The sequence below is a fragment of the Triticum aestivum genome, chromosome 4A (assembly GCF_018294505.1).
Source record: "Triticum aestivum cultivar Chinese Spring chromosome 4A, IWGSC CS RefSeq v2.1, whole genome shotgun sequence".
NCBI classification, from domain to species: Eukaryota; Viridiplantae; Streptophyta; class Magnoliopsida; order Poales; family Poaceae; genus Triticum; species Triticum aestivum.
In genome coordinates this window covers 657,766,757-657,791,575 of record NC_057803.1, presented here as the reverse complement: position 1 = coordinate 657,791,575, position 24,819 = coordinate 657,766,757, and the positions used below count along the sequence as shown (strand labels likewise).

Sequence of the window (24,819 nt, the reverse complement as noted above, 5' to 3'; positions counted from 1 at the left end):
GGTTCGTCCACTCTATGCAGTCGCGGACGATCTGGGCCACCCCGGCCAGGCCATGAACGGAGGCCACCATGCATGCACCCGCCCCGATCTGCCTGGTCCTTCCCGCCAGATGCCGCCAATGCAGACCACAATCTGCATCCGCTCCTGAACTACCGACGCCGTTTGTATACCTATAAACGACGTACGTGTCTTTTTCTGTCGCTACTCTATAAGCGGTGGGGCGCGCCGAGGCGAGCATCACTAGTTAAGTTTTTCAGGGTTCATGTGGTCAAGGAACGAAGAGATGAAGGGAATTACATATCCAAGCGTGGAAGAATGCAACGAGCAAGAAAACTGAATCACTTGGGTTCTTTATTATAGAGTACTAGTAACATAGTACTAATTAATATCTTTGTACAAGTCTAGCTAGTACGTGCAGTTAGACGAGCCCGTCGATCTTTCCGGCGTGTTTCTCGCGCACTTCGTAGTCGGGGTTGGGGGGGGCCTCGAGGCGCAACACAATGGAGAGCATCACGTCGGCGGTGAGAAGGCTGTCGGAGCCGGCGTTGTGGGCGACGCCGGCGCGGCGCTGGACGCCGAGGTCGTTGGCCACCGTCTCCAGGCCACCGTCCAAGCGGCAGGTCTTGGCAATGTACTTGGCGTCGAGCACCCACGGGCCGAAGAGGTTCTCCACGCGCCTTCCGAAGTCCTCGAGCTTCTGCGGCAAGCCTTTCTTGCCTCGTTGGTAAAGCATCCTGGCGAGGTAGCCGAAGTCGTAGGAGCCCGAGAAGGCCACCCACGTGAGGGGCTCGGGGGCGCTTCTGCCCCGGCGCGGGCGGCGGTGGTTGAGGCCGGAGCGCATGAACTCGTCGGTGAAGTCGCCCGGGTCGATGCCGTCCTCGCGGAGCCTGGCGAAGTCCATGCCGTGGGCCTTGAGCATGGCGATGGACTCCGGCGCGTGCGGGTCGCGCCTCTCGTCGAAGCCCCGGAAGTTGAACTGCCACACCACCGGGTGGCTGCCCCCGGGCCCGGAGAGGGTGAGGCCGAGCTGCAGCAGGTGCTTCAGGCGGTCCACGTTGCGCCTGACGAGCGCGTAGGCCTCCTTCGCGCTCCGCAGTTTGCGCGGCGTGGCCGAGTCGTACACCGTGCCCGGGAACTCCGTGTCGATGGTCACCACCGGGTGCGTCGGCAGCAGCGCCGTGATGGCCGCCATCTCCTCGGCCAGGTTCCACTTCCACACGTCGCGCACCTCCACCTCATAGGGGCCCCTCGGGTAGAACGGCGTGGCGGAGCTGTGCAGCGCGCCCGGGAGCTCCGTGTCGATGGTCACCACCGGGTGCGGCGGGAGAAGCGGCGTCGTCTCGTCTTCCTGGTTCCATTCCCACACGGCGGGAACCTCGACCTCCGCCGGCGGCTGCGGGGCGCAGTGGACGTGGCGGGCGAAGGCGGGCTGGCCCACGGGCGACGAGGGCGGCGAGGGCGTCCTCGAGCCGACACCGCCGCGGCGGCGGCGGCGGCGGCGGGCGTGGGCGTGGGCGTCGAAGGCGAACCGGTCGACGGGCGGCGGCTGCATGTGCACCAGCATGGGCCCGGGCATGGGCATGGGCATAGGCAGGAGGTGCTGCTGGTCGTACGTGGGCTGGAAGGGGTTCCAGACCATGCCGGGGTGGTGGTGGTGGGCGGGACCGGGATAGACGGCGTGGTGGTGCAGCGCGGAGGGCGGGTGGAGGAGGACCGGGCCGCCGTCGCCGGAGAGCGCCATGGCTGCTGATGGAACGGAGGTGGCGTCGTCGTGTCGGCGGGAGTCTCGATCGTTTTGGCGCCGTGGAAGGCGTCGCGTCTGTTTGTGTTGCGACGTGAGTTTGGTCTGATTTCAATATATAGAGACGCGCGTGTCGGTGCACGTACCGTGGATCTGAGTAGGAAACGGACACGATCGATCCAGCTCGAGTCGGTGCTGCCAACGGGAGCGTCAGTCGGACTCACCCGACACCCGGAGTCGGATTAGAAGAGCAAAAAAGAAAAAGGAAAAACGTCATCCAAGGTTTGGTTTTGTACGATCCAATGAATCAGAACCCACGGTATATCTATATCTATACCTATTATATTATTAAAGAGAATAGGTATTTTTGATTTCGTCCCGCTTAGGTGGTCCTACGCTATGTTTTTTTTGTTTCAACGCGTCCGCAGCTCCGTACGGTCTCAAGCTTCGATGGTTGGCAAGGTGGTATTAATTTAATCTATTGCTCATAGAGGACTCTTCCCGTATGTGTTTGCTGGTATGGGCCGCCTCCTCTCCATTGCTTCTGGGCTTGTGCAGTTGTTGGGCCTGCTCTAGGGCTACTTAAAATAGCAAAAAATAATGTCAGGGCTGGGATTCAAACCTATGACATCTCCTAACTAAACCACAGTTGTAACCAACTAAGCTATATCTATCCTGTGATATGTGGTGAGTTCGCTTAGTATTAAAAAGTTCCACCTCGCTCCTTTAGAGTAAAAGTTTACCAATTTATATATGACTGTGAGTTTAGAAGAATCATTCAATCGGATCAAGAAGATATAATAAGAAAGAGAGGCCAATAAAGGAAGGAGAGGGATACATGCACGGCATGCATTTACCTGCGTTGGTCAAAACGGGCTCGTGACATGCATATACGCTGGTTAAATAAAGACGGACTCGTGAGATGTGCTCCATCATGCTGGCTGGTGTGAGATCGTGCCTTAATGAATGGCACATAGGGAAAGCCTCGTGCGAGATGTGCTGCCTTGCATGCATAGCGGCTTGGTGGTCTATGGTTCTCTAATTATAAACGGGCGGGCTTGGTGAGATGAGCTTATTAGGCAACAAAAGAGTAAAAAAAAGCTTATTAGGCAACAATCTGAAAATAATCAGAGAATAATCACGCCGAGAAAACGTCCTCATGGATGGACATGGTTGACAACGTGGATTCCCGGTGGATAAGAAATGAGTTTTTTTGATGCATTCTACGGAAGATCTTTAACGGCACATCGAAGGAAAGTTTTTTTTGTTGCATTTTACCGGATGATTTGTTAACAATTCAGATTTATGTAACAAATAATTATGTATTGTCTTTTTTTTTCATTTACTACTACATTGAGGTTGATGTAGTATGAATTTTACTGAACTGGCACATCTTGGCTTTGAGATAATTTTTATTTTGTAGCAACCGACGTGCATCAATGAGTAGCTCGCAGAGAGCGGTCCACACATCTACCTTCACAAGATTAGTTTTTTGAAGTTATAAATGTTGCTTTGTTTTTTTGCAGGGTAGAAACATTGCTTTGTTGGCACGGTTCAAAGATAATGTGATGGCCGACCTCGTCGCCTTGGGTTAATCACTTTCGAAGCGCCGTGGCCACGTGAACGGCCACCGTTCATAGAGGTGGGAAGGAGCAAAAATATAGGTGCTTCCATGGACTGTGTGTGGGGTGGTGGTGGTGTTCGCGAGAGGGGTAGGGGTTATGATATTTTTTTTCTCTCGTTGCAACGCACGGGCACGTGTGCTAGTTATAGATAATAAAAAAACCGAAGCTTCGATCTGGGGATTCAGGGTACGTGCAGCTTTGGATTTTTTTTTAGATGAAAATGAGAGGAAAAGGGTTTTCCCACGATTTTCTTCATTAAGAAAACCAAATTTGGCCTTAGCAACGCGTCAAACGTCATCCCACCGACATTAACATCCGTGATAAGCCCGTTAAAACCCAACATGTTCTTACATATGCACGGCGCAAGAGAAAGGGAAGAGGCTGTAATCCAAAACCCTAGCCGCCACCCATCCTCTTCTCCTTTGGCCGACGCGGTGCTTCGCCCGCGGGAGGTCCTGGTCGAGGGCGGCCTATTGTGGAGGTGTGGGAGGGCTACTACGGACGAGGAAGGAGATGAGGGCTCGAGCGGCGGTCTTTGTCAGGCAGTGCTCGACAATAGTGTTGGTGAAGCCGGCAGCGGCTAGAGGGATCCAACACGGCGATCTTCAATGGCGGCCTGGCCTAGCCTGGCTAAGTCATCGGAGAAGAGGGCATCGGTCAGGGGCAAACCCATGATTTCAAGAGTGTGTATTTGAAATTTCAAAGGCTGTTTTTTTAAGACTAAAGCCTTGTTTGGCAGGCGTATATGACTGATTCTAGTTATACAAACTGGATAATACATGAAGATATAACATAATATAATAGATTCACAAAATTGATCATAACTTCAAATTATCCACCAAATAGAAATACTATTTGTTCAACATATCAAAATAGCAACATCTAAGATGGGGAGTACCTAGAACTCATTCAGATGAAGTATAATTTGGTCTCATTCACTTTGAAAATAAGAACAGATACAATTCACATCAGCACACACGCATCTTATATAAGGATGGCAAATTTATCCATGGACATGGATACCCATGGATATCCGACCCGAATGGATAGGGTTTGGATATGCTTTTGTGTCCATGGGTGGCGCCCAAACCCGACCCGATTGCTCATGGGCAGGACATGGATATAATCTTGTCCCCGTGGATATATCCAAACCCGACCCGATAGTATGCCTTATTGGGAAAATATCGCTATCCCTACCCCACAGTCACATGCCCCGCTGCAATTTTACACTTTGTTATCTAAAACATGCAAAAGAAATTGCACAATCCCCGTCGTAACTTTTAATAGTTGACATTCAGTCCCATCCATAACATATTCCAACACCCCTTCTCTTATTTTTATCTCCTTGTTAAATGACTCGTCATTCTCATCTATTAGAAAAAAAATCCTAAATGATATTGGTTGTTAGTGGGCGTTGATTTACCATAAGTTGATGTTTACCGTAAGTGAGGTCTAGCCTGCCACGAGGTGAAGACTGGAAGAGCTTATGTTAACATTGTATTATGTCTTATTTATATGTCTCGAGAGGACCCAATGGATACCCAATGGGTATGGATATCCGACGGGTTTGGACATGGACACAATTTTTCACCCATGGATATTTTCATGGTTGGGCAAAGACTATCTTCATGGATATGGATATGGATTTGATATTTTACAACCCGGTCCAAACCCGACCCATTGCCATCCTTAATCTTATAGCATCACATCCAATGGCTATAAAAGTTGAATGACACCAAATTATATCTCATCTAGATGAGTTCTAGCAAAACTGTCTAAGATATATAGAGATAGAGATAGAATATAACAAATGATAAAAGAAAACTTATGGATTACAGTCACATGATAACTCGCTGATCCTTGATGCTTTGTCCCTTTCCTTAACTTGCAAGAAAAAAAAATCTTTTTCGGTGAATGTAACCAAGCAACCATTCAAGTAATTTTACCCATCTTTTCTTCTGACCTTCTTAAAAACATATTAGAAAAACTGAGCATCATGAGATATAGAGAGAAATCAATAACCAACGTATAATTAGCAAGGTGAATTTAGTTCAACTAAGAACCAACAAGAGGAGGGCATACACAACACACCGGCTGTGGATGCCTTGCAAACGTCATAGCCGTCGCCACCTCCTCCTCCACAAAAGCTAGGGTTTCTACCTCCTACCGGCGCCGCTGCAGGTCCGCCTCCTCTCCAGTGGCCCTAGGGCCATGGGGTGTGGTGGATCTTGGCAAGGGCCGGCGGGAGGGCTCCGTTTTTAGTTGTTTCTTTCAGTTTTGCTAGGGTTTGTGTCCTACTCAGAAAGATGAGATGGTGGCGGCTCCCTGAAGATGGAATAAAGGTCTCCCTGTCTAGCCCCCGTTCCGATGGTGCGTCTAGCACCGTTGGTGGGCGTGTGGAGGTGTGTCTCCGGCGGAACTATCTTTGGTGGATTTGCTCGGATCTCGTCATTGTTCGTCTATGTTTGTGTGTCTTCGGATTGGATCTTTCTGATCTACGTTATTCTTCCTCTACGGCGGTTGATGTTCTGGTGCGCTGGTCCTATGGGGCCTTAGCACGATGACTTCCCGACTGTCTACTACAGAAAGTTGTGCCCGACTCCGGCGACGGAGGGGCGATGATGGCGGTGCGCCTTCGGCTCGCTTAAGTGCTGGTAGTCTTCGCTAGGTGGTCTACGGATCTGGATGTAATTTCTATTATTTTTGGTATTCGTTGTACTGTCTTGATTTTTTTTTGAACACCACCTTATATTAATTAACCAGCCACACCAGTACACTCATTCGATACAATATTCACCACACAGGGCGGTACGTCAATTACAAGAATACAATCTAATCTATTGTCAAAGCTATACTTAGCGATTAAATGTGCCACCATATTGGCCGAACGGCTAATCTTTGACAATTGAAGATTGTTGATCAACTTCAAGATGCTCAACGCTTTCATCTTCAGGTCACGCATAGCAGACCTATCATAGTCCCCCGATGCAAGAGACGCTACCACAAAAGCGCAATCAGTCTCTAAAATTACAGGATTATGAAGAGAAATACCTATATAGAGACCAGCAATGCAAGCCCTAAGCTCCGCTTCCTCCACGCTTTGACAGGCATCAATGAAATCCCAGGACGAAACAATAACTTCCCCTTCCTCATCCCTGACCACCACCCCCACACCGGCTTCTCTAATGGACTCCACGAAGCTAGCATCGACATTAATCTTGAACCATCCTGCAGGAGGCGGGGACCAGCCACTACTCGCCTCCAGAGAATTAGGAACTCCGCTAAACCGGACCAACGGACCTTTTCCTTTATTTTTAGAATCCATCGGTCTCGGAGAATGATATGCACGAAAGGAGGCCCAATAATTCTCCACAAAGCAAGCAGAAGCTGAAACTGATTCCTTTCCTTTACCAAAGATCAAATCATTTCTCAAATGTCAGGCCCTCCAGAATAAGAATATAATTTGGTCTCACATTGCGGTGTTTAATTGACTCAGGAGAACAATAAACCAATCATAGCCCGTATATATGAAAACCTCCTCATCAGGTAGAGCCCAAATGTTCCTCATGGCCATGCGAAGCGCACGCGCCTTCGGGCACGAGACAAGCGCATGAAAGGTATTTTCATCCTCCATGCCACAAATAGAACACGTACTAACAGAGGCTTGATGATGCGCCACTCTATTAATATGTACGGCCAAGCTATTGCAAGCAACCCTCCATGCAAAAATACGAATCTTCTAAGGAATGTTTGCCTTCCAAATAATATCCCAAATTTTCCTCTCCATCCCTACCGCCTCACTGGATTGCCCCTCATCCTCTTTTTTATCCTTAAGGGTGAGCGCTAACTTGTACGCACTCCTAACTGAGAATATCCCTGACTTTTCATAATGCCAAGCAACAAAATCCGCCTCCCCATTTGATTGGATCCGCAACCTCAAAATCTCATCCGCATCATAAGGGTAAAATAAATGCCTAACCAGCTCCTCATCCCATCTCCTTTCTCCACTCATGAACAATTCCTCAACCCATTTGACTCTAGTTCTATTCTTCCTTGCAGAGATTTTAAGTCCAGAAGCTCTAGGAAGCCAATTATCTCTCCAAATATGTATATTAGCCCCATCACACACTCTCCAAATAACTCCGGATTTAAGCAGCTCCAATCCATGCAAAATACCTTGCCATGTGAGAGAAGCCGACTGCGGGAAAGCTGTGTCTAAAATATGCCCCTGTGGATAATATTTTGCCTTGATCACTCTGGCACACAGAGATTCCGGATTCACCACCGGCCTCCATGCCTGCTTTGCTAAAAGAGCCTGCTTAAATAATCTGAGATCCCGAAAACCCATACCACCCTCCGCTTTAGGCTTTGTCATCTTATCTCAAGCCAACCAGTGAGTTTTCCTTCTGTTTTCCTCATCCCCCCACCAGAAATTCCTTATAATCTGAGATAATTCCTCGCACAGAGACGCCGGGAATTTAAAAATACCCATAGCGTATACAGGAAGAGCTTGCAGAACAGATTTAATCAACGTTTCTTTCGCCCCACAAGAAGCATATTTCTCTATCCATTCCGACAGAATTTTGAGAGCTTTGTCCTTAGTGGATTGAAATTTGCCTGCCTTCATTCGACCTTGAGGCACCGGTAAACCAAGATATTTGTCCTCAAATCCTTCCGCGGTAATGCACAAAATTACCATAACAGACACTTGAACTTCCATACTATATTTTTTACCAAACATGATAGAGCATTTATCTGGGCTCAACAATTGGCCAGTCCCTTTCTCATAGGTTGAAATAATATTTTTAATTGTCAATGCTTGATCAATGGCTCCCTTGAAAAATAAAAGACAGTCATCTGCAAACAAAAGATGTGAAATACCCGGCGCTTGCCTGTTCACCTTGAATTCCAGCAGAGCTCCTCTATTACACGCATCCTGTAGCAACACAGAGAGAGCCTCGGCCATGAACAAGAATAAATAAGGAGATAGAGGGTCTCCTTGCCTGATACCACATGATGGCGTAAATGTCTCCAAGAGTTGGCCGTTGAAGCGAACAGAGAATTTCACCGAGGTAACACAGATCATAATCCACTTTATCCATCCTCTCGCAAACCCGAGCGCACTCAACATACAGTTCAGAAAATTCCAATCCACTCTATCATATGCCTTAGCTAGATCAAGTTTATACGCACAAAACTCACCCCGCCCATCCTTAAGAGTGCTCAAAGAGTGCATACGCTCAAACGCAATAAGCGCATTATCAGATATCAGTCTCCCAGGAATAAAAGCACTTTGTGTTGGAGAGATCATACCATCAAGGAGCGGCCTCAATCTGTTCACTAGGCACTTTGAGATAATTTTATAAATGACATTGCAGAGGCTGATAGGCCGAAATTCTTTGATCGATTGGGGGTTCTTTACCTTTGGTACAAGAACAATTACCGTATCATTAACACCTTCCGGCATCATACCAGTATCAAGAACTTTTTAACTGCAAGAATAATGTCCTCCTTCAACACTCCCCAATTGCGCTGAAAAAATCTTGCTGGAAAGCCATCAGGACCTGGAGCTTTAAGCGGCCCAATTTGAAAGAGAGCATCACTAATTTCCTGATCCGTAAACAGTTTGCATAATTCACTATTCATGTCCTCACTGACAAGAGGTTTTACCAATGGAATAATCAGAGAGGGATCAACCATACCATCGCCAGTATAAAACTTTTTAAAAGCCGAATTAGTGATGCTATGAATTTCCGCCACATCCTCTGTAACCGTGCCATCATTCCTTTTCAGGCTAGATATAAAAATTTCCTTTGCTCTCCAAGTAGCCTTAGCTCTAAAGAATTTTGTATTCCGATCTCCCCATCTAATTTTATCAATCCGCGACCTCTGTTTCCATAACATGTCCTCTTTATAGAGCAACTCATCCATTTCCTTGAGAAGATCTTTTTTCTCCATCACTGCGGCATGATCATTCCTGTTATAAAGCACCTTGAGTCTGCTCCTAGCCAAATCAAGCTTTCTAGGAAGATAACCAATATATTTTCGACTCCAATCATGCAATTTTCCTAGCATTCTCTTGAGCTTAGAAGCCACGGCCTTCAAATCATCAATATACATACCTTCGTTCCAGCAAAATTTAATATGCTGTTCTAACACCACTCCTTCCCTCTCCCAGTATGCCTCGTATTTAAGCTGTTTAACAATTTTACCTTGCCGAGGCAACCCCGTAAGTTGAATGAGCAGAGGGCAATGGTCAGATCTTGAGCTAATAATATGAGAAACCATGCACTCCGGAAATAGTGCCGACCATTGAGGACTTGCAGCAGCTCTGTCCAATCTTACTCTAACATTTTTGGAACCCTATTGCTTGTTGTCATAAGTCCATGGCGTACCATGAAACCCCAAGTCAAAAAGATTACAATCAGAGAGCACACTCCTAAAATCAGCCATCAAAGAATTGGACCTCTTATTCCGGAAAAAATATTCATTTTGCCACATTGTTTCATTGAAATCTCCAACCATGAACCAAGGACCAGAACCCATAGGCTTAATTCTCCGCAAAAGTTCCCACATGACGTACCTTTGACTAGCCTTAGGCTCTCCATAGATAAAGGTGCTTCTCCACTTTGCTCCATTAGCAGTACAGATAAACATATCAATGAAATGCTCCCCATATTTGTTCAACTGTATAGTATAAGAATCATCCCAGAACACCGCAAGACCACCACCTTTCCCTGGAGAACAATAGGTAAAAGCATTACTCATACCCAATCGATAACGCAAACGCTCGACATAATCTTTATTTTTCCTTGTCTCGGAGAGAAAGATAACATTGGGTTGGTGCGTCTTAGAGAGACACACTAGCTCCTGAACTGTGTGAGGTTGACCCAAACCCCGACAGTTTCAACTAAGTATTTTCATGGCTCCTAACGGGCGCTCACATCCGCGCCCGTCAGTTGACCGACAGCCCCATGGTCGGTAGCTCCTTAGTGATCTCACCAACAACTCTCCCCTCCCCTACAGATTCTCTTTTTTTCCTTGATTCACTTCCTCTCCCCCATCTACTTCCTTAGTTACATGAGTGACTATACCATCTATCCCAACTACAACCTCAAGTCTCCCAATACACAATCTTTTACAAGCAGAAAAGTCCACACTCTCAGAACTAGCACTGTTCATGTTGATGATGAATTCCTGGCTGCCGTCGGGACCGCGTTTCTTGGGCATCATTGTGTTTTGGAGGATGCCGACGAAGGCGGTTTTGCGGTTGGACAATTCACTCCCACTGTTAGGCGGAGTGGGCACCCTGAACATGGCATGCTTGACGCCGGCGTACTGCACCATAGCACGCTCCTCGCGCTCCTCCCTGTGTACACGCTTCCAGCGTCCCCAAATGGTCTCCCCGTTGTACTGTCATGATTGAAGATGAATAGATCGAAAATTTTCTCGAAAAAAAAGAACCAACAAGAGGAGTAACCCTAGATCCCAATTTTAATAGTCGTAATTTATTAGGCCACATGAACACATCTATACATCTATTTTCGATGAACAGAGAATACGTACTGCTGGTTGAACCTAGAGCTTCAAAAATGAAGACCTATGCGTGCAAAGATCAGTATCAGAGGGAGCAAGGGTTGGAAGTCGTGCCGCTGGAATCTGGAGGATGCACCGCGTCGCGCCGCCCAGCAGTGCATGCAGTCGTGTGCGCGTGCGAACATTTTTTTAATCATTGATCAATTTTGAGAAACCGGAACATATTTTCAAAACTTTGAATGAAGTTTGCAAAACAGGAATATTCTTTAAAACTTTGAACAAATTCAAAAGTACGATCATATTTAGGATCTACGAAAAAATTAAAATCAGGTATTCTTGAAATTCCGAGAAAAAATGGAAAAAGTTAATTTTTTATGAAAATGGGAACATTTTAAACTGCTGAACAAAATATTAAAACGCAAATAATTTTTAAATACACGAAGATTTTTTTATACTCCAGAACAAATTTTGAAAATGGTAACATTTTCCAAACTCCTGATTTTTTTTAAAAAAATACGAATAATTTTGAAAGCACAAACGTTTTTTGAAAACGGGAACATTTTAAACTCCGGAACAAAATAAAAAATGCGAACAATTATTGAAAACAAAAACTTTTTTAAACTCTGGAACATATTTGGAAAATGGAAACATTTTGTGAAAACTCTTGAGTTTTTTATAAAAACACGAACAATTTTGAAAACAAAAACATTTTTTGAAAATGGGAACATTTTAAACTCCGAAGAAAATAATAAACGTGGACAAAATTAGAACACACGAACATTTTTTAAACTCGGGAACAAATTTGGAAAATGCGAACATTTTATCAAACTCTTCATTTTTTTAGAAAACAGGAACAATTTTGAAAACACACACATTTATTGACAACGGGAACATGTTAAACTCCCGAAAAAAATTTGCAAACATAATTGGAAAAGACGAACATTTTTTAAACTCTGGAACAAATTTTGAAAATGGGAACATTTTCTAAATCTCTTGATTTTTTTTAAAAACATGGACAATGTTGAAAACCCAAACATTTATTGAAAATGGGTACAATTTTCAAAGCTGGAACATTTTTTGAAACTCCTAAAAAAATGGAAACATGAACAATTTTGTAACTTGTGAACAATTTTAGGAATATAGAATAACTGGTACGTTTTTTGGAAGTTCCAAACTATATTTTAAAGCGAACATTTTCTGAAAATAAGAACATATTTTCAAAATTTTGACCATTTTTTTGAAAACATGAACTTTTTTTTTGAAAACCCTGAACATATTTTCAAATTTGCAAATATTTTTGAATTCTATACATTTTTAAAATTTCCGAATTTTTGAAGAAAGAAACTGAAAAAGGAAAGAAATGAAAAAAGAAGAAAGAAACAGGAAAGACAAAACCAAAACGAAAATAAAAAAAAGAAAGAGAAGAAAAACATAAACGAAAAAGAAAAAATCTATAAGAAAACCAGCCAGATAAACAATAGGAAAAAAACCGATTCGGGGAACCTTCTAGAAGGTTCCCAAAACCGGGAGAACCCACCCGCCCCTACTTAACCGCTAACGGGCCGGGCTCAGATTATGTCGCCCGCGCCTGAACCTGTGCGTTTCCTCGACAGTTTGCCGCAGCGTGCGTCACATAGGATATTCCGCAGTGATTTATGCGTGCGCGCAATTGCAGCTAAAGAGTTTTGGGCCTATGGGCCATGGCATGGGTTGTGAGGGATAGCCTCCGTTTTTTACCTGAATTCGTTATCTAGCACGTTTATTGTATCAATTTAGTTTTTCCGATTTCTCAAAAAAAAAACAATTTCATTTTTTTTGTACATACATATGATATACACTATATATGGCTTTTTTTTGGCAAAAATAATAGCTATTCAGCTGAATACGTTGAATTGAGGCGGAATAATGGACTTCATTCCGTTGGTGTCCTTATCGGCGGAAGGCGTGTGGAGCCATGTTTCCGGTTGGTCTCCCAGGACCCGATTGGTTTAGGTTTATGGTGGATCTGTCTAGATTCGTCTGTCTTTCATGGTATTCGGAGTTGCTATAGGCCCTTATCGTTATTTTGTTCTCCTAGGCAGCAATTTGCTTTGAAGGTCGCTACCATCGGTATCTCCTAGTATACATCCATGACTTTTCGATCGCTACTTCTACCAGCTTGTGAGTTTTAAAAAGTTGTCTCCGCTGAGGCAGAGGCCCAGAGTCGGTACCGAGCAATGCTCACAGTGCACCATTGATGGATGCGGGAGAAAAAGACCACTTTTGCAACCCCCCCCCCCCCCCCCCCAAGAGTTAAATGTAATTTTATTATTTGTATGTGTGTGTTTGTAAGGACCTGTGATTCTTAATATAGGGCCTTAAGCCCTTTCGAAAAAAAACATCCCAATGATAAAAGCTAACATAGTATTAAAAAAGACCTCAATAAGTCCCGAACGTTTGATTTTTAAGCATGCTAATCCGAACTCTTTTTATGGCAACTTTAGTTAAGGCGATGTTGACAAACATGCCAATTTTCTGACAAAAAATTGAACTGGAACAAAGTTGCCATGTGTTAACAACTAAAGTTGCCACCTCGTAGCAACTAAAGTTGCCATCAAAAAACGTTCGGGCTGACATGCTTAAATTCCGAATGTTCGGGATTTATCTATTCCGTTAAAAAAAGGAGGAAATAGCATTTTTCTGGTGGGGTTGTGAACCTCGGGTCACAAATACTAAGAGACTCACGCAAGATCACACACAGTTCAGGTTGATAATTTGGCGAATTTGGATTCTACTCTTGATTTACTAGAAGACACCACGTCGTATATCAAATAAGAGAAACCCTATATCCTAACTAGAGCAGGTACTATGGTCTTTCTTCTTGCCTCACTCAGCGTGAGGCCAATCTACTTGTACATTAAGTACTTAGACATGGTAATTAACAACCATAGTTTAAACTGAGAGGAAGATAAACAGTGTCTTAGATGATAACGATGAAAAGGAAATTGAGTTGTAGATCTTCCCTCATCTCGTCTTTGCTCGTTATGTGAACTTGCACATTTGTCATATAAGTGTCCAGTTCTTCGATATCTTCCTTCAAGTGGCGACGGTTTAGTTGGGTCTGGATCGGGCATGAGGCGATGAAATAATGTTGGGCTATGGTCTTGCTTCTGGTTGTGGCCAGGGCAGACGATGGCGGTTCCTGCGAGCATTGCTTCCTTCTTGAAGGCATCATTGAGGCGACATGCTCGCTTCTACGCCCACAGTAACTCTAGGAGAAATCTTAGATCCACCAGGAGATTTGGATCGAAGTTTGAGATGTCCTCTCAATCCAAAATAATTTTAACAGTAAGGTTGCATCTTTAGGCAAACATGATCACCCATAGAGAAAGATCTTCAGTCCTTTTTCATATTTGTGAAGTATTTCATTCTACTTTGGGCTTGTTCATTATTTGTTCTGAACTGAGCAACCATTTGTGCACTGTCATAAATGGTCATTTGGGGAGGTTTATAACCATATAAGGCATCAAAAGGAGTTGTTTTCAGTGAGAAGTGGTAAGAGTTGTTGTACCACAGTTCAACTAGTGGGAGCCAGTTCACCCTGTATTTTGGCTCCTCGAAAACCATGCAACGCAGATAGGACTTGGCACATTTGTTAACTCTTTTTATTTGTTTCGTCTGGTTGCGGTCGTGATGTTGTGTTGATACATCGTTGCACCTTCACACATTGGAAAAGTTCTTGATAGAGTTAACTCAAAGATTTAAGGAATGCTATGTAACTCTGTGACTTTCTCCATCATAACCAGGAAGACACTCTGAGTAGTGTAGGGGAGTGCTAATGGTAGGAGGTGAGCATACTTTTCACACAAACAACTACTCCCTCCTCAGATTTCAGAAGACAAGTGACAAAGTCCATTCTAATGTGATACCAAGCAATAGGAGGAGCTGATAGATGTTAAAGTTTACTGGGAGGATGAATATGTTCAAATTTTGTGGTTTGACAACTAGGGCACTGAGGGACAAATGTTTCAACTATAGCTTTTAGCTTTTGCCAATAGAGAATCCTTTTGATCCTCTGATAAGTAGCTCTTATCCCGAATGACCACCTAATGTAGAAGAATGGTACTTGTTTCTGTTGGTACATTAGATGTACCAACATAAAACCTATTGTTGTACTTGAGGATGCCATTGTGGAGAAAGAATTGAGGAGTGGGATCAACGTCAGAGGCAACTTCTTGTGTTGGAATTCGTTACAATCTACCTATATAATCTTGCAGTTACAATAAGAACAACTTGATTCATAGAGATAAGGTATTGCACATAGTTTAAACCAGTTCCCTCAGCTATCAAAGCCGTGATCTGGGAAGATTTATTGTAACTGACATGTGAATAGTGTTATAAATACAATCCACATAGCCTCCTTGGGGAAGTACAAACGCTTACACAAAATCTCACATGGTATCACGAGCCATTCCACTTTGTATCCATCTAGTGTGTTGCATCCAACCAAAGTCATGGCTAACTCGGATAAAACCCGCTCCATAAACACATGCATCGTCCTAGCTCTCTTGCAACATGCTTGCAGTGGTAATCACCCAGCCGATTGTGTTGCGCACATGGAAGGCCATTAGGAACATCTTCCTGACTTAAATAAACTCACTCTATAAACACCCACGTAGCTCTCTCGCGGCATGCTTGCAGCGGTCATCACCCAACCTATTGCGGCACGCACATTGAAGGCCATCGAGGGCATCTTCTCGACATGAGACAAATTAAAGCTTGCGTCGTAAACACCCGCAATGCCCTAGCTACTACACACAAGGGCTCCATCCATCTCTGACTACATGAACAAGTTGAAAGTACTCAGGCGACAAGATGGTCTCCGTGGGTAAGCCACTGGAAGATGAGGGCATGATATCTACTTCAACCTAGTTGTGTCCGATGTCGTTGCGCGCTCTAGACTAGTCTCGGTCAGCGAGGTATACTCGTTGCGATAACAGACAACTTAGTGTTTGTGAGCATCAGCTATAACTCTGCTTGATATCATCAAGCCAATCAAGGACAATAGTGGTGATGGAATGACAATTGATAGTATGAGTGGTATCCCTCCTTGAGAGAGCATCCACCACTACATTTTTATTTTCTTTCTATATTCAATAAACCTCAGAAGTTTGTGTTATAATCTTTTTCTAAGTCTTTGACTCGTCATATTTTTCAGACCTTTTTGATTTATTTTCTGGTCGGTGCTGGAGCACAAACACAAACACAAACATGAGGTCCGCCTCTGCAAAGGGGGGAAAAAGGTCCCGCACATTGCAAAAGTAAGCACGACTCGGACAAGAATCACAAGAGGGGATGTAGCTCAGATGGTAGAGCGCTCGCTTAGCATGCGAGAGGTATGGGGATCGATACCCCACTTCTCCATTCCTTTTTTTCTATGTTTTTTCCTTTGCAGATTTAATATTAGAATGCGAATACTAAACACCACGGAAGCGCATCTGGTGTAGTGGTATCATAGTACCCTCCCACGGTACTGACCAGGGTTCGATTCCCTGGATGCGCATTTTTGTTATTTTTTGTAAGTTTAAGTTCTTTTATACAGTAAATCTAGAGGTGTTGTTGCGGAAACTGTCACCGTCTGAATGGGCCAAAATATCAACATTTTTGTAGATAGATAATGGAAACATCATAGTGAATCTGTGACCATGCAAGCTATGTACCTGGTCCATTGTTTTGGGTAAAATAAAAGGAACAAGACCAGGTTCCACTATGAGGAGCACAAACACAAAGAAATGTAACAGCAGCCTTACAGAAAAATAACGCCAGCCAACACAAATCCTGGTCACTGAAGCAGCAGCAAAGAAAAAGCCCAACTAGCAATACTTACAAGCTGATCAATCAAGTTCATAACTAATTCATTCCTACTACCCCCCCAAAAAGAAACTGGAAACAAAACCAAAAGCCAAGCCCTTTTCTCCGAAATGGTTGGAAGTCAATGGAACAAAGTCCGTACTTGCCAGAAAACAGAAACAGTAGTCGTATTGATGTAGCAAATCAGACACATAACATTGATAGTAGTGATCAAATCACTTGCCACTGTAGTGATGATCAGACACAAAACCATGCTGCTGAGCATCAAAATGACATGCAGCTTCCGAAATATGCATAACATAAAAGATATCTCCACACAAAGCACAGGAGCGGCCAGTTGCCGAAATCAGCAGGACCAAAGCATGCACTGAACATGAAAGATCCAAATAATAAGCCGCGGAAGGGAGTAACTAAACTACTAACCATTTCAACAACTAAAATACCACAAATTCTCACGAAGGAATCAGCATTTCAAACTGCAACCATGCCTTAATAATAACAACGCAAACTGAAAGTCAGCAGGGGTGAACATGAACACTATAACAGTACTATATAGCAACAGCATAGACCACACCATTGTTTACAACATCACATGACGCTCAAGATAGCATAACAAGCACCAAGTGACGAAGTGCTACTTCAGACATACAAAGTGTTCGGTTCTACTAGTACTAAAAAGTTCGTACAGCATAGACACTCCATAAGCACAGCAAACAGCTAGTCGAAATCATTAAGATGGAGCCTGGCATCTTATAGCACCATGACGAATGGAGGCTCCTTGTTCACAGCATCTTCTTCCTGCGCCTCAAACAATGGGACTGAAATCATGCTCTCTTGGAGGCGCTGCATAGTTAGCATAAAGTGGTTCCCAGGCTCCTTGGTTCCCACATATCCTAAAAACACACCATCAATGTCACAATGCAACAGACGGCCAACACACTGCTCGATCAACAGCTCACGCTCATTGATCACAGCCATCCTATGGAGAGTATTGAAGGCAAACTTAAACGGTGGCAATGCCTCCATTGCTGACAAGTTAAACCGGTACTGAAATCCCCAGGTTTCAGCATCATAGTCCCGCAACAACCAAACATCTAAATTGACACAGTCATTGGTGGTGCAGCACAAGGCAAGGGAACCGCCCATAACCAACAATGTCACCTTATCACCTAACTGTGCTGGGCGGCTCATCTGCCAGAATGTCTCGGGCTCTCGGCTACGGTGTCAAATACTGTTATGCTGAAGCCTGTTGCCCAATGCAGGCAAGCACGATCATGCACTGGTGGAGAAGTGTAGGACAGGGTAGATGGATACCCATGTTTTGAAACTATCGGCCATTGGATGCATCTTGGCTGGTCCGATCCCACTGTGAGGACGAAGTAATCAGGCAACTCAGTTGGGACGGCAGCCCCAATGAATACCAAGAACAGCACTTGTTTTGAGTATGACACCCAGAGAACACGGTGTTCACCAGATGTGTGGAGCCGGTAGAAGCCGACTACGTCGACGGTGCTGGTGCGTGACCGTCGTGGAGGATGTGGCAGGGAAGCACACTTGCGGGTGGTAGGGTTGCAGATGTAGAAATTGGATTGCTTCTCCAGGATGAGGAGGCCATCACAAGCAGCATGACATAGAGTCATCTCGTTTGTAAAGGGATCTGCGTGCCGGAGGACACGCTATATCTTTTGATCAGTAGGGGATCCGACATGGCGATAGATGCCCTCTATGTTTCGGATGATGGGGAGCGAGGGCTGGCGGTGGTGGTGGTTGAGGATGAACGCGTTGGTGGAAGTGCCGCTGCGCCACGACTTGCGGACGGCACGGCAGCGGAGTATACATCCTTGGCCGGCAGCCGGACAAGGATCTCCTCAACGACAAGCCACTCGGGCAGGTCGTCGAACACGGTCACGCCGCTGCTTTTCGGCATGCTGATTGCTACTCGTAGCTGTTAAGAAAAAAAGAAGAAGCAAACACATGAAGAAGAAACGTGATTTACTAAAAATGACTGTGGTGAAACTTCCGAGTTTGGTCACTCTCCCCTTTTTATGGTGGACCGTTAGATTTATCAGCCGATTCTTGCTGCCATTACTTTGGTCAATCTTTTTTATGGTGGATCTTCAGATCTATGCAAGTGGATCGATTTTTGTGTTTGAACTTGTTGTTCCCAATACCGTGCACTAACAAATTGTTGCGCCATTTGACGCCAAGACATGCATGCATTTGTGTGCAGGTGTCAGGTGTGCGTGCTGGGCAACGAATCAGATCTAAAATTTTGTTGTACTCCCTCCGTAACATCTACACGTATCTGAAAGGTAAAAAGCTACTTACTGTAAAATATATACAGATCTAAAATGACTAGATCTAAAAAGGGGCATTCTATTGAGCTCAAGCTACAGCAGTTTCATCCGTGCGGAGCGGCCTTTGTAAAAGAACCGCTTCGGCGATCTGTCCGCTAAACTGAGAGAATGGGAGGAGAGAGCCGAGAGGATTTACTCTGGAGCGGCGATTTCCGGCGGCGTGGCGACGGTGTTCCGTTCCCGGCGGCGTCTCTGGACTGACGATCTGGCGGCGAAGCAGTGGGTCGAATGAGAAAGGGAAAAAAGGAAGACAAAATGGGGGCGAAGGAGACTCACCGGTCACAACGCACGGCTGAAATCTTGTCTTGGTTGGAAGACAACATGAGGGGAAGAAGGCGATGAGCGGGCGCGGAGTCTTCTTGGCGAAGCAGGCGTAGTAAAGGAGGAGGAGGATGGGTGGTGGGAAACTTGCAAGCGGCCGATGGGACTAGACGAGCTGTGGTGGTAGCCTTTTAGGTTTGCTGCTGCGTAGGCTGGAATTCATGAGGGAGAAGGGAAAGCATCGCTTTGACAGAAACGACGTGGAGGACACGAACCAGTAGACTAGATTGATGGATGGATCCGTTCCATCTTTAATCTTCCTGATGCATAGGTCGAGGGTCATCCTTTTTTTCTAAAAAAAATAATCAGATATCAGAAATAACTTAAGAATGTTGAAGTTGCAATAGTATACCCATCTATGGCCCTAGGTGTTTTTCTTCGTGTAGTTTGCCTGTTACCGATGTACAAGCTCCAACTCTTCTTCTTGGATTCAGTCTTCTGGGCTCTAATCCTCCTAATTGTTAGCAACGGGCTAGGATCTCTCTCTATTGACGAACATCACTCGGATCTGTAGCTCTAATTCGAATTTACAAGCCGGGAGAAAGGAGGAACAGAGTTACAAGCAAACGGCAGACTGCCGTGCCAAACTGGCCCACCCTCACAAGGAAGCTGCTCTCCTAATTTATCCTACCTCGTGGTCCATTCCTTGCCAGCGTAGCGCGTGGATGGGCGCCTGATCCTCCCGTGGGCCCCGGCGTCAGTGGAAGACCTTGGCTTGTTGACTGGGTCTTGGCTGCCCTGGTCGTCATCCTCTGTAGCCGGCTCGGTGATGCTAACACTCAACTTGGTCTCTTAGGATGGATTAGACGGAGCTTTGGGCGCATATTCCTTTCAGCTTCCACAAGGTTAGGCTTTCTCGTCGTGCATACGCGACAACGAGATTTGGTATCGGGTTCTTCAAATCAATTCAAGGGTTCCACGGCGACCATTGTAGCTCAAGGGCACTGGTTCTAAGGGGCACGCGCACAGACGTTTTCCGCTGTCGTCGACAAAGTCAGACCGTCTTCCTGGATGCAGAAGTGGTGTTCAATGGTCCATGGTTCTCGATATAACTTTTATTATATTTAGGGTCTTTTGTGTTTCTGGTGTGAACCTTCACAACCATGAACCATCCTTGTCAAAAAAAAGAGGTTTAGTATGATGGCCTCGATCTTTATTTATCTCGTGTTGAACGGGGTTAATGGTTCTGCAGGTCACTGGTGGAGGAGATGGGTCTGAACGCATCTGTCCATCTATCTGTTGGTTCATCTCTTAATACGAGCGCTTCTTCTCTCCCCTCATCAGTTCCACCCTACGCAGCAGCAGCACAGCTACTTTCTGCTCGTCCTGTCCCATCTTCCACAGCTTGCACCTGGCAATGGCAGAGGGCGGTGCGCACCGCGATCCAGTTTCACACCGCCCGTCCTCTTCCTTGCACGCTCACCACCAGACTCTCCCCCCTCGTTTCCCATCCGAGGTTGCTCGCCAAAGTGCCTTCTTCCCCCCGGACGCCTGCCCTCCATAGACGCCCGTGTTGGGCAATAAGCCGTGGCGAGCCCGGGACGCGGTGTGTGTGCGTACGTTAGTTAGCGCGTGTGTGCGCGGACCAGTTAGCGTAGGACCAGGGCGAAGGCCGCGTAGGGCGCGCGAAGTGGCCGCGGCGATCGCGTCAGAGCGCGATGGGCGCGCGCGAGCCAGGGCGTGCGGGGCGTGGCGAGTGGGAGGTGGGCAAGCCGTGGAGCAGCTCGGGCATGTCCGTGCGCACGAGTATAAAGCCCTCTCCCCCCTGTGTAAGTCGCTGAGGATTTCGAGTTCGTGCTCTAGGTGAAATACAGTGAGGCCGTACGTGCGGCGGGGGTGTTCGAGCACCCGGAAAAACTCTCTGTCCATCTTCCTCCTCGCCGATCGTGTCTCCGGTGATCTCCGTCGAGTGCTCGATCTGGTTCGGCGCCAACAGCCCGCAGGAAGACCGTCGCCCTCGCTCGACCGTGCCGGCTCCGAAGCAGAGTAAATCCTCTCGGATCTCTTCGTCCATTCTCTCCTCTCTGCTCCTCTAAGCCGGTAGATCGGCGAAGCGCTTCTTTCTTGCGCCAAATCCGTCGCTTTGCTTGCTAATCTTTGCTTTCCTTATTTCTCGTACTAGTATCAGCGAGGAATCAGCATGCCGGGCAGCCACGGCGCGACCGTGTTGGACGACCTGCCGGAGTGGCTCGTCGTCGACGAGATCCTCGCCCGGCTGCCTGTCAAGGACGTGTTCCGCTGCCGCGCCGTCCGCAGGTCGTGGCGCAACGGCACATCCACGGACGCCTTCATCCTCGGCCATCACCGCCGTCAGCCCGCGCTGCCCATCATCGAGCACGAACTGGGCATCAAGCGCGTCGCCTCCGCCTCTAGTGGTCAGAAGATACGGCCCCTCTCCGGTACGCAAGCCTCAACATAGGCATGCGCTTCATAACCTGTGATGGGCTCCTCATCTTGTGGTGGGGTTCAGATTTCTACATCTGCAACCCGGCCACCCGCAAGTGCGCCCCGCTGCCGCATCCTCCACGAGAACAGTTCATCAGCCCCATCACCGGAGTCGACGTGCTCGGCTTGTACCGGCACCAGCCATCTGAAGAATACCGGGTGCTCTGGGTGTCCTACGCCTCGCTCATGGGGACATCATTTCCATTCACCGCTTGTCAGGTTGAGCAGCCTCATTACTTTGTCTTCACCGTGGGATCGGACCAGCCAAGACGCATCCAATGGCCGACAGTTTCAGAAGATTGGTGTCCTGCTGCCCGGTCCAACCATCCACCCATCCACCATCGTGGTAGCCTCCACAGGGCAATGGGTTGCAGCATAACGGTATTCGACACCATAGCCGAGACATTCCGGCAGATGAGCCGCCCGGCACAATTGGGCAGTTTCGTGTTATTATTGGATACGGGCGTCAACCTTCCTTTGTATGTCAGCACCGACCATGACCGCGTCACTTTGGATGTTTGGGTCTTGCATGACTATGATGCAGAGACCTGGGGGTTTCGATACCGGATTAACTTGTTAGCGATGGAGGCATCTCCACCGCTTAAGTTGTGGAAATCTATCCCTAGGCTGGCTGTGATCAATGAGCGTGAGCTGTTGATGGCGCAGCGTCCTCGTCGTCTGTTGCATTGTGACATTGATGGTGTGTTTTTAGGAAATGTAGAAAGTGAAGAGCATGAGAACCGCTTGACACTTTCTTGGCATCGCTTCCAAGAGAGCATGATTTCAGTCTCACTGTTTGAGGCGCAAGAAGAAGAAGATGCTGTGAGCAACGAGCGTCGTCCATTCATCATGGTGCTATAAGATGACATGCTCCATCTTAATGGTTTGGACTAGTTATTTGTTGTGCCCCTGGTAGTATCTATCATGTATGTGTATGAACCTTGCATTATGTTCTATGTTCTTACTTTTTAGTACTACTACTAGTAGAACCGAACACTTTGTATTTCTGAAGTAGTACTCTAATATCATCATTTCATATGTGTCATGTTATCTTCAACGCCGTGTTAATATATGTTACGAACAATGGTGTGTCTATTGCTATATAGAACTGTTGTACTATTCTCCTGAGTTCAGTTTCAATTTGCATTGTTAAAAGTGACGAATGTCATGGTTGCAGCTTGAAATGCTAATTCCGTAGCTAGAACTTATGGCATTTTAGTTGCTGAAATGGTTACTTCAGGTACTCCCTTATGTAGCTTAATATTTTGATCTTTCATGCTCAGTGCAATCGAGTATCTATGCTCTGGAAGTGTTCTGATGTTCCCCCCTGTTTACTTTCATTTTGCACTGTTAGAAAAATCACGGAAGGCATGATTGCAGTTTGAAATGCTACTTCCTTCACGAGTAGTTATGGCATTTTTGCTGCTGAAATTGTTGGTCCAGGTACTCACTTATGTAGCTCAACATTTTGATCTTTCATGTCCAGTGCACAGTTGATTTTGGCACCTGGACGCTCCTGTTCTTTGTGCGGAGATTTTTTTTTGTTTTTTTTTGAAAAGGAGGATAACCCCCGGCCTCTGCAGTTCTTTGTGTGGGGATGTCTTTTCCTAGGCACATTTCAGAAACTGCATGTGATTTGGTGCTCAGCGGCATAGTTTTATGTCTGATTGTTACTATGGTGGCAAGTAATTCGATCACTGCTACTACCACTGTTATGTGTCTGATTGCTACTGCAATACGACTATTGTTTTTGTTTTTTGGCAAGGATGAACTTCGTTTTCGGAGAATAGAGATTGGCTGTTGGTTTGTGTGCAGGTTTTTTTTTGCGGGGTAGGAACAAGTTATGAGCTCTAGTGATTGACTTTCACTAATTGGGAGCAAAAAGGTTGCTAGTTTCTATGACCAGGATTTTTGTGCAAGGCTGTTCTTCCATGGCTTTTTGTTTTTGTTCATCATAGTGGCACCTGGTTCTGTTGCTTCTATTTTTGCCAAAGAAAAGGACCAGGTGAATTTGCTATTTTCTGGAAGTACAGACTTTGTTCCATTGACTCCCAACCATTTCGGGGAAAAGAGCTTGGCTTTTGGTTTTGTTTCCAGGTTCTTTTTGGGGGGTAGGAAATGAATTAGTTATGAACTTGATTGATTGACTTTGACCAGTTGGAATATAAATCTTGTAAGTATTGCTAGCTGGGCTTTTTCTTTCCTGCTGCTTCAGTGACCGGATTTGTGCTGGCTGCCTTTTTCTTTTCTGCAAGGCTGATGTTACATGTCTTTGTGTTTCTGTTCATCATAGTGGAACCTGGTCCTGTTCCTTTTATTTCACCCAAAACAATGGACCAGGTAAATGTGCTAATTCTTTATCTGGATGAAGATTTGTAGCTTGCATGGTGACAGTTTCACCATGATGTTTCCATGGCCGATTCAGACGGCGATAGTTTCCACAGCAACACCTGAAGATGTATATAATAAAAGAACTTAAACTTACAAAAAAAAGAAAAGTTCAGAAAAATGCGCATCCAGGGAATCGAACCCTGGTCAGTACCGTGGGAGGGTACTATGATACCACTACACCAGATGCGCTTTGGTGGTGTTACTTTTTTGGTGTCTGTAACTGGATGGTAGAGCATTCAGATCTGCAAAGCAAAAAACAAAGAAAAAGAATGGAGAAGTGGGGTATCCATCCCCATACCTCTCGCATGCTAAGCGAGCGCTCTACCATCTGAGCTACATCCCCTTATTTGATCTCTTAAATTAATACGCCTAATTAACCAAATGGTAATTTACGTGTCTTGTTTGTTTTTCGTGAATACGCAAAGGGCTTGCGTAACATTCCATTGATAGGTAGAAAGGTAGCAAGAGTTACATTAACAGAGAGATGGGGGTGGTGGCTGTCGAGCATGTGCGCAAGGATGTCATGCAACGGCCGCCGCGACGCACGCGGGGG

The 24,819-nt window shown here is 45.8% G+C and overlaps 2 protein-coding genes, 3 non-coding genes and 1 pseudogene across 5 annotated transcripts; 3 read left to right on the top strand and 3 right to left on the bottom strand.

The window, feature by feature from the left end:
* Positions 1-330: 330 nt before the first annotated feature.
* LOC123082922 (probable CCR4-associated factor 1 homolog 11) lies at positions 331-1,814 on the bottom strand. Its single transcript, XM_044505120.1, has one exon. The coding sequence runs from the start codon at positions 1,739-1,741 to the stop codon at positions 419-421; it is 1,323 nt and encodes a 440-aa protein (XP_044361055.1). The 5' UTR covers positions 1,742-1,814; the 3' UTR covers positions 331-418.
* Positions 1,815-16,232: 14,418 nt separating this feature from the next.
* TRNAA-AGC (transfer RNA alanine (anticodon AGC)) lies at positions 16,233-16,305 on the top strand. Its single transcript has one exon. It is a non-coding gene; the product is annotated as a tRNA-Ala (tRNA).
* Positions 16,306-16,373: 68 nt separating this feature from the next.
* TRNAG-CCC (transfer RNA glycine (anticodon CCC)) lies at positions 16,374-16,444 on the top strand. The gene has a single exon. It is a non-coding gene; the product is annotated as a tRNA-Gly (tRNA).
* Positions 16,445-17,221: 777 nt separating this feature from the next.
* LOC123087909 (uncharacterized) lies at positions 17,222-19,639 on the bottom strand (annotated as a pseudogene).
* Positions 19,640-20,766: 1,127 nt separating this feature from the next.
* LOC123082921 (uncharacterized) lies at positions 20,767-22,947 on the top strand. Its single transcript, XM_044505119.1, has 2 exons — positions 20,767-21,416; positions 21,553-22,947. Exon 2 carries the CDS (start codon positions 21,852-21,854, stop codon positions 22,734-22,736), a length of 885 nt encoding a protein of 294 aa, XP_044361054.1. The 5' UTR covers positions 20,767-21,416; positions 21,553-21,851; the 3' UTR covers positions 22,737-22,947.
* Positions 22,948-24,384: 1,437 nt separating this feature from the next.
* TRNAG-CCC (transfer RNA glycine (anticodon CCC)) lies at positions 24,385-24,455 on the bottom strand. The gene has a single exon. It is a non-coding gene; the product is annotated as a tRNA-Gly (tRNA).
* Positions 24,456-24,819: the final 364 nt, after the last annotated feature.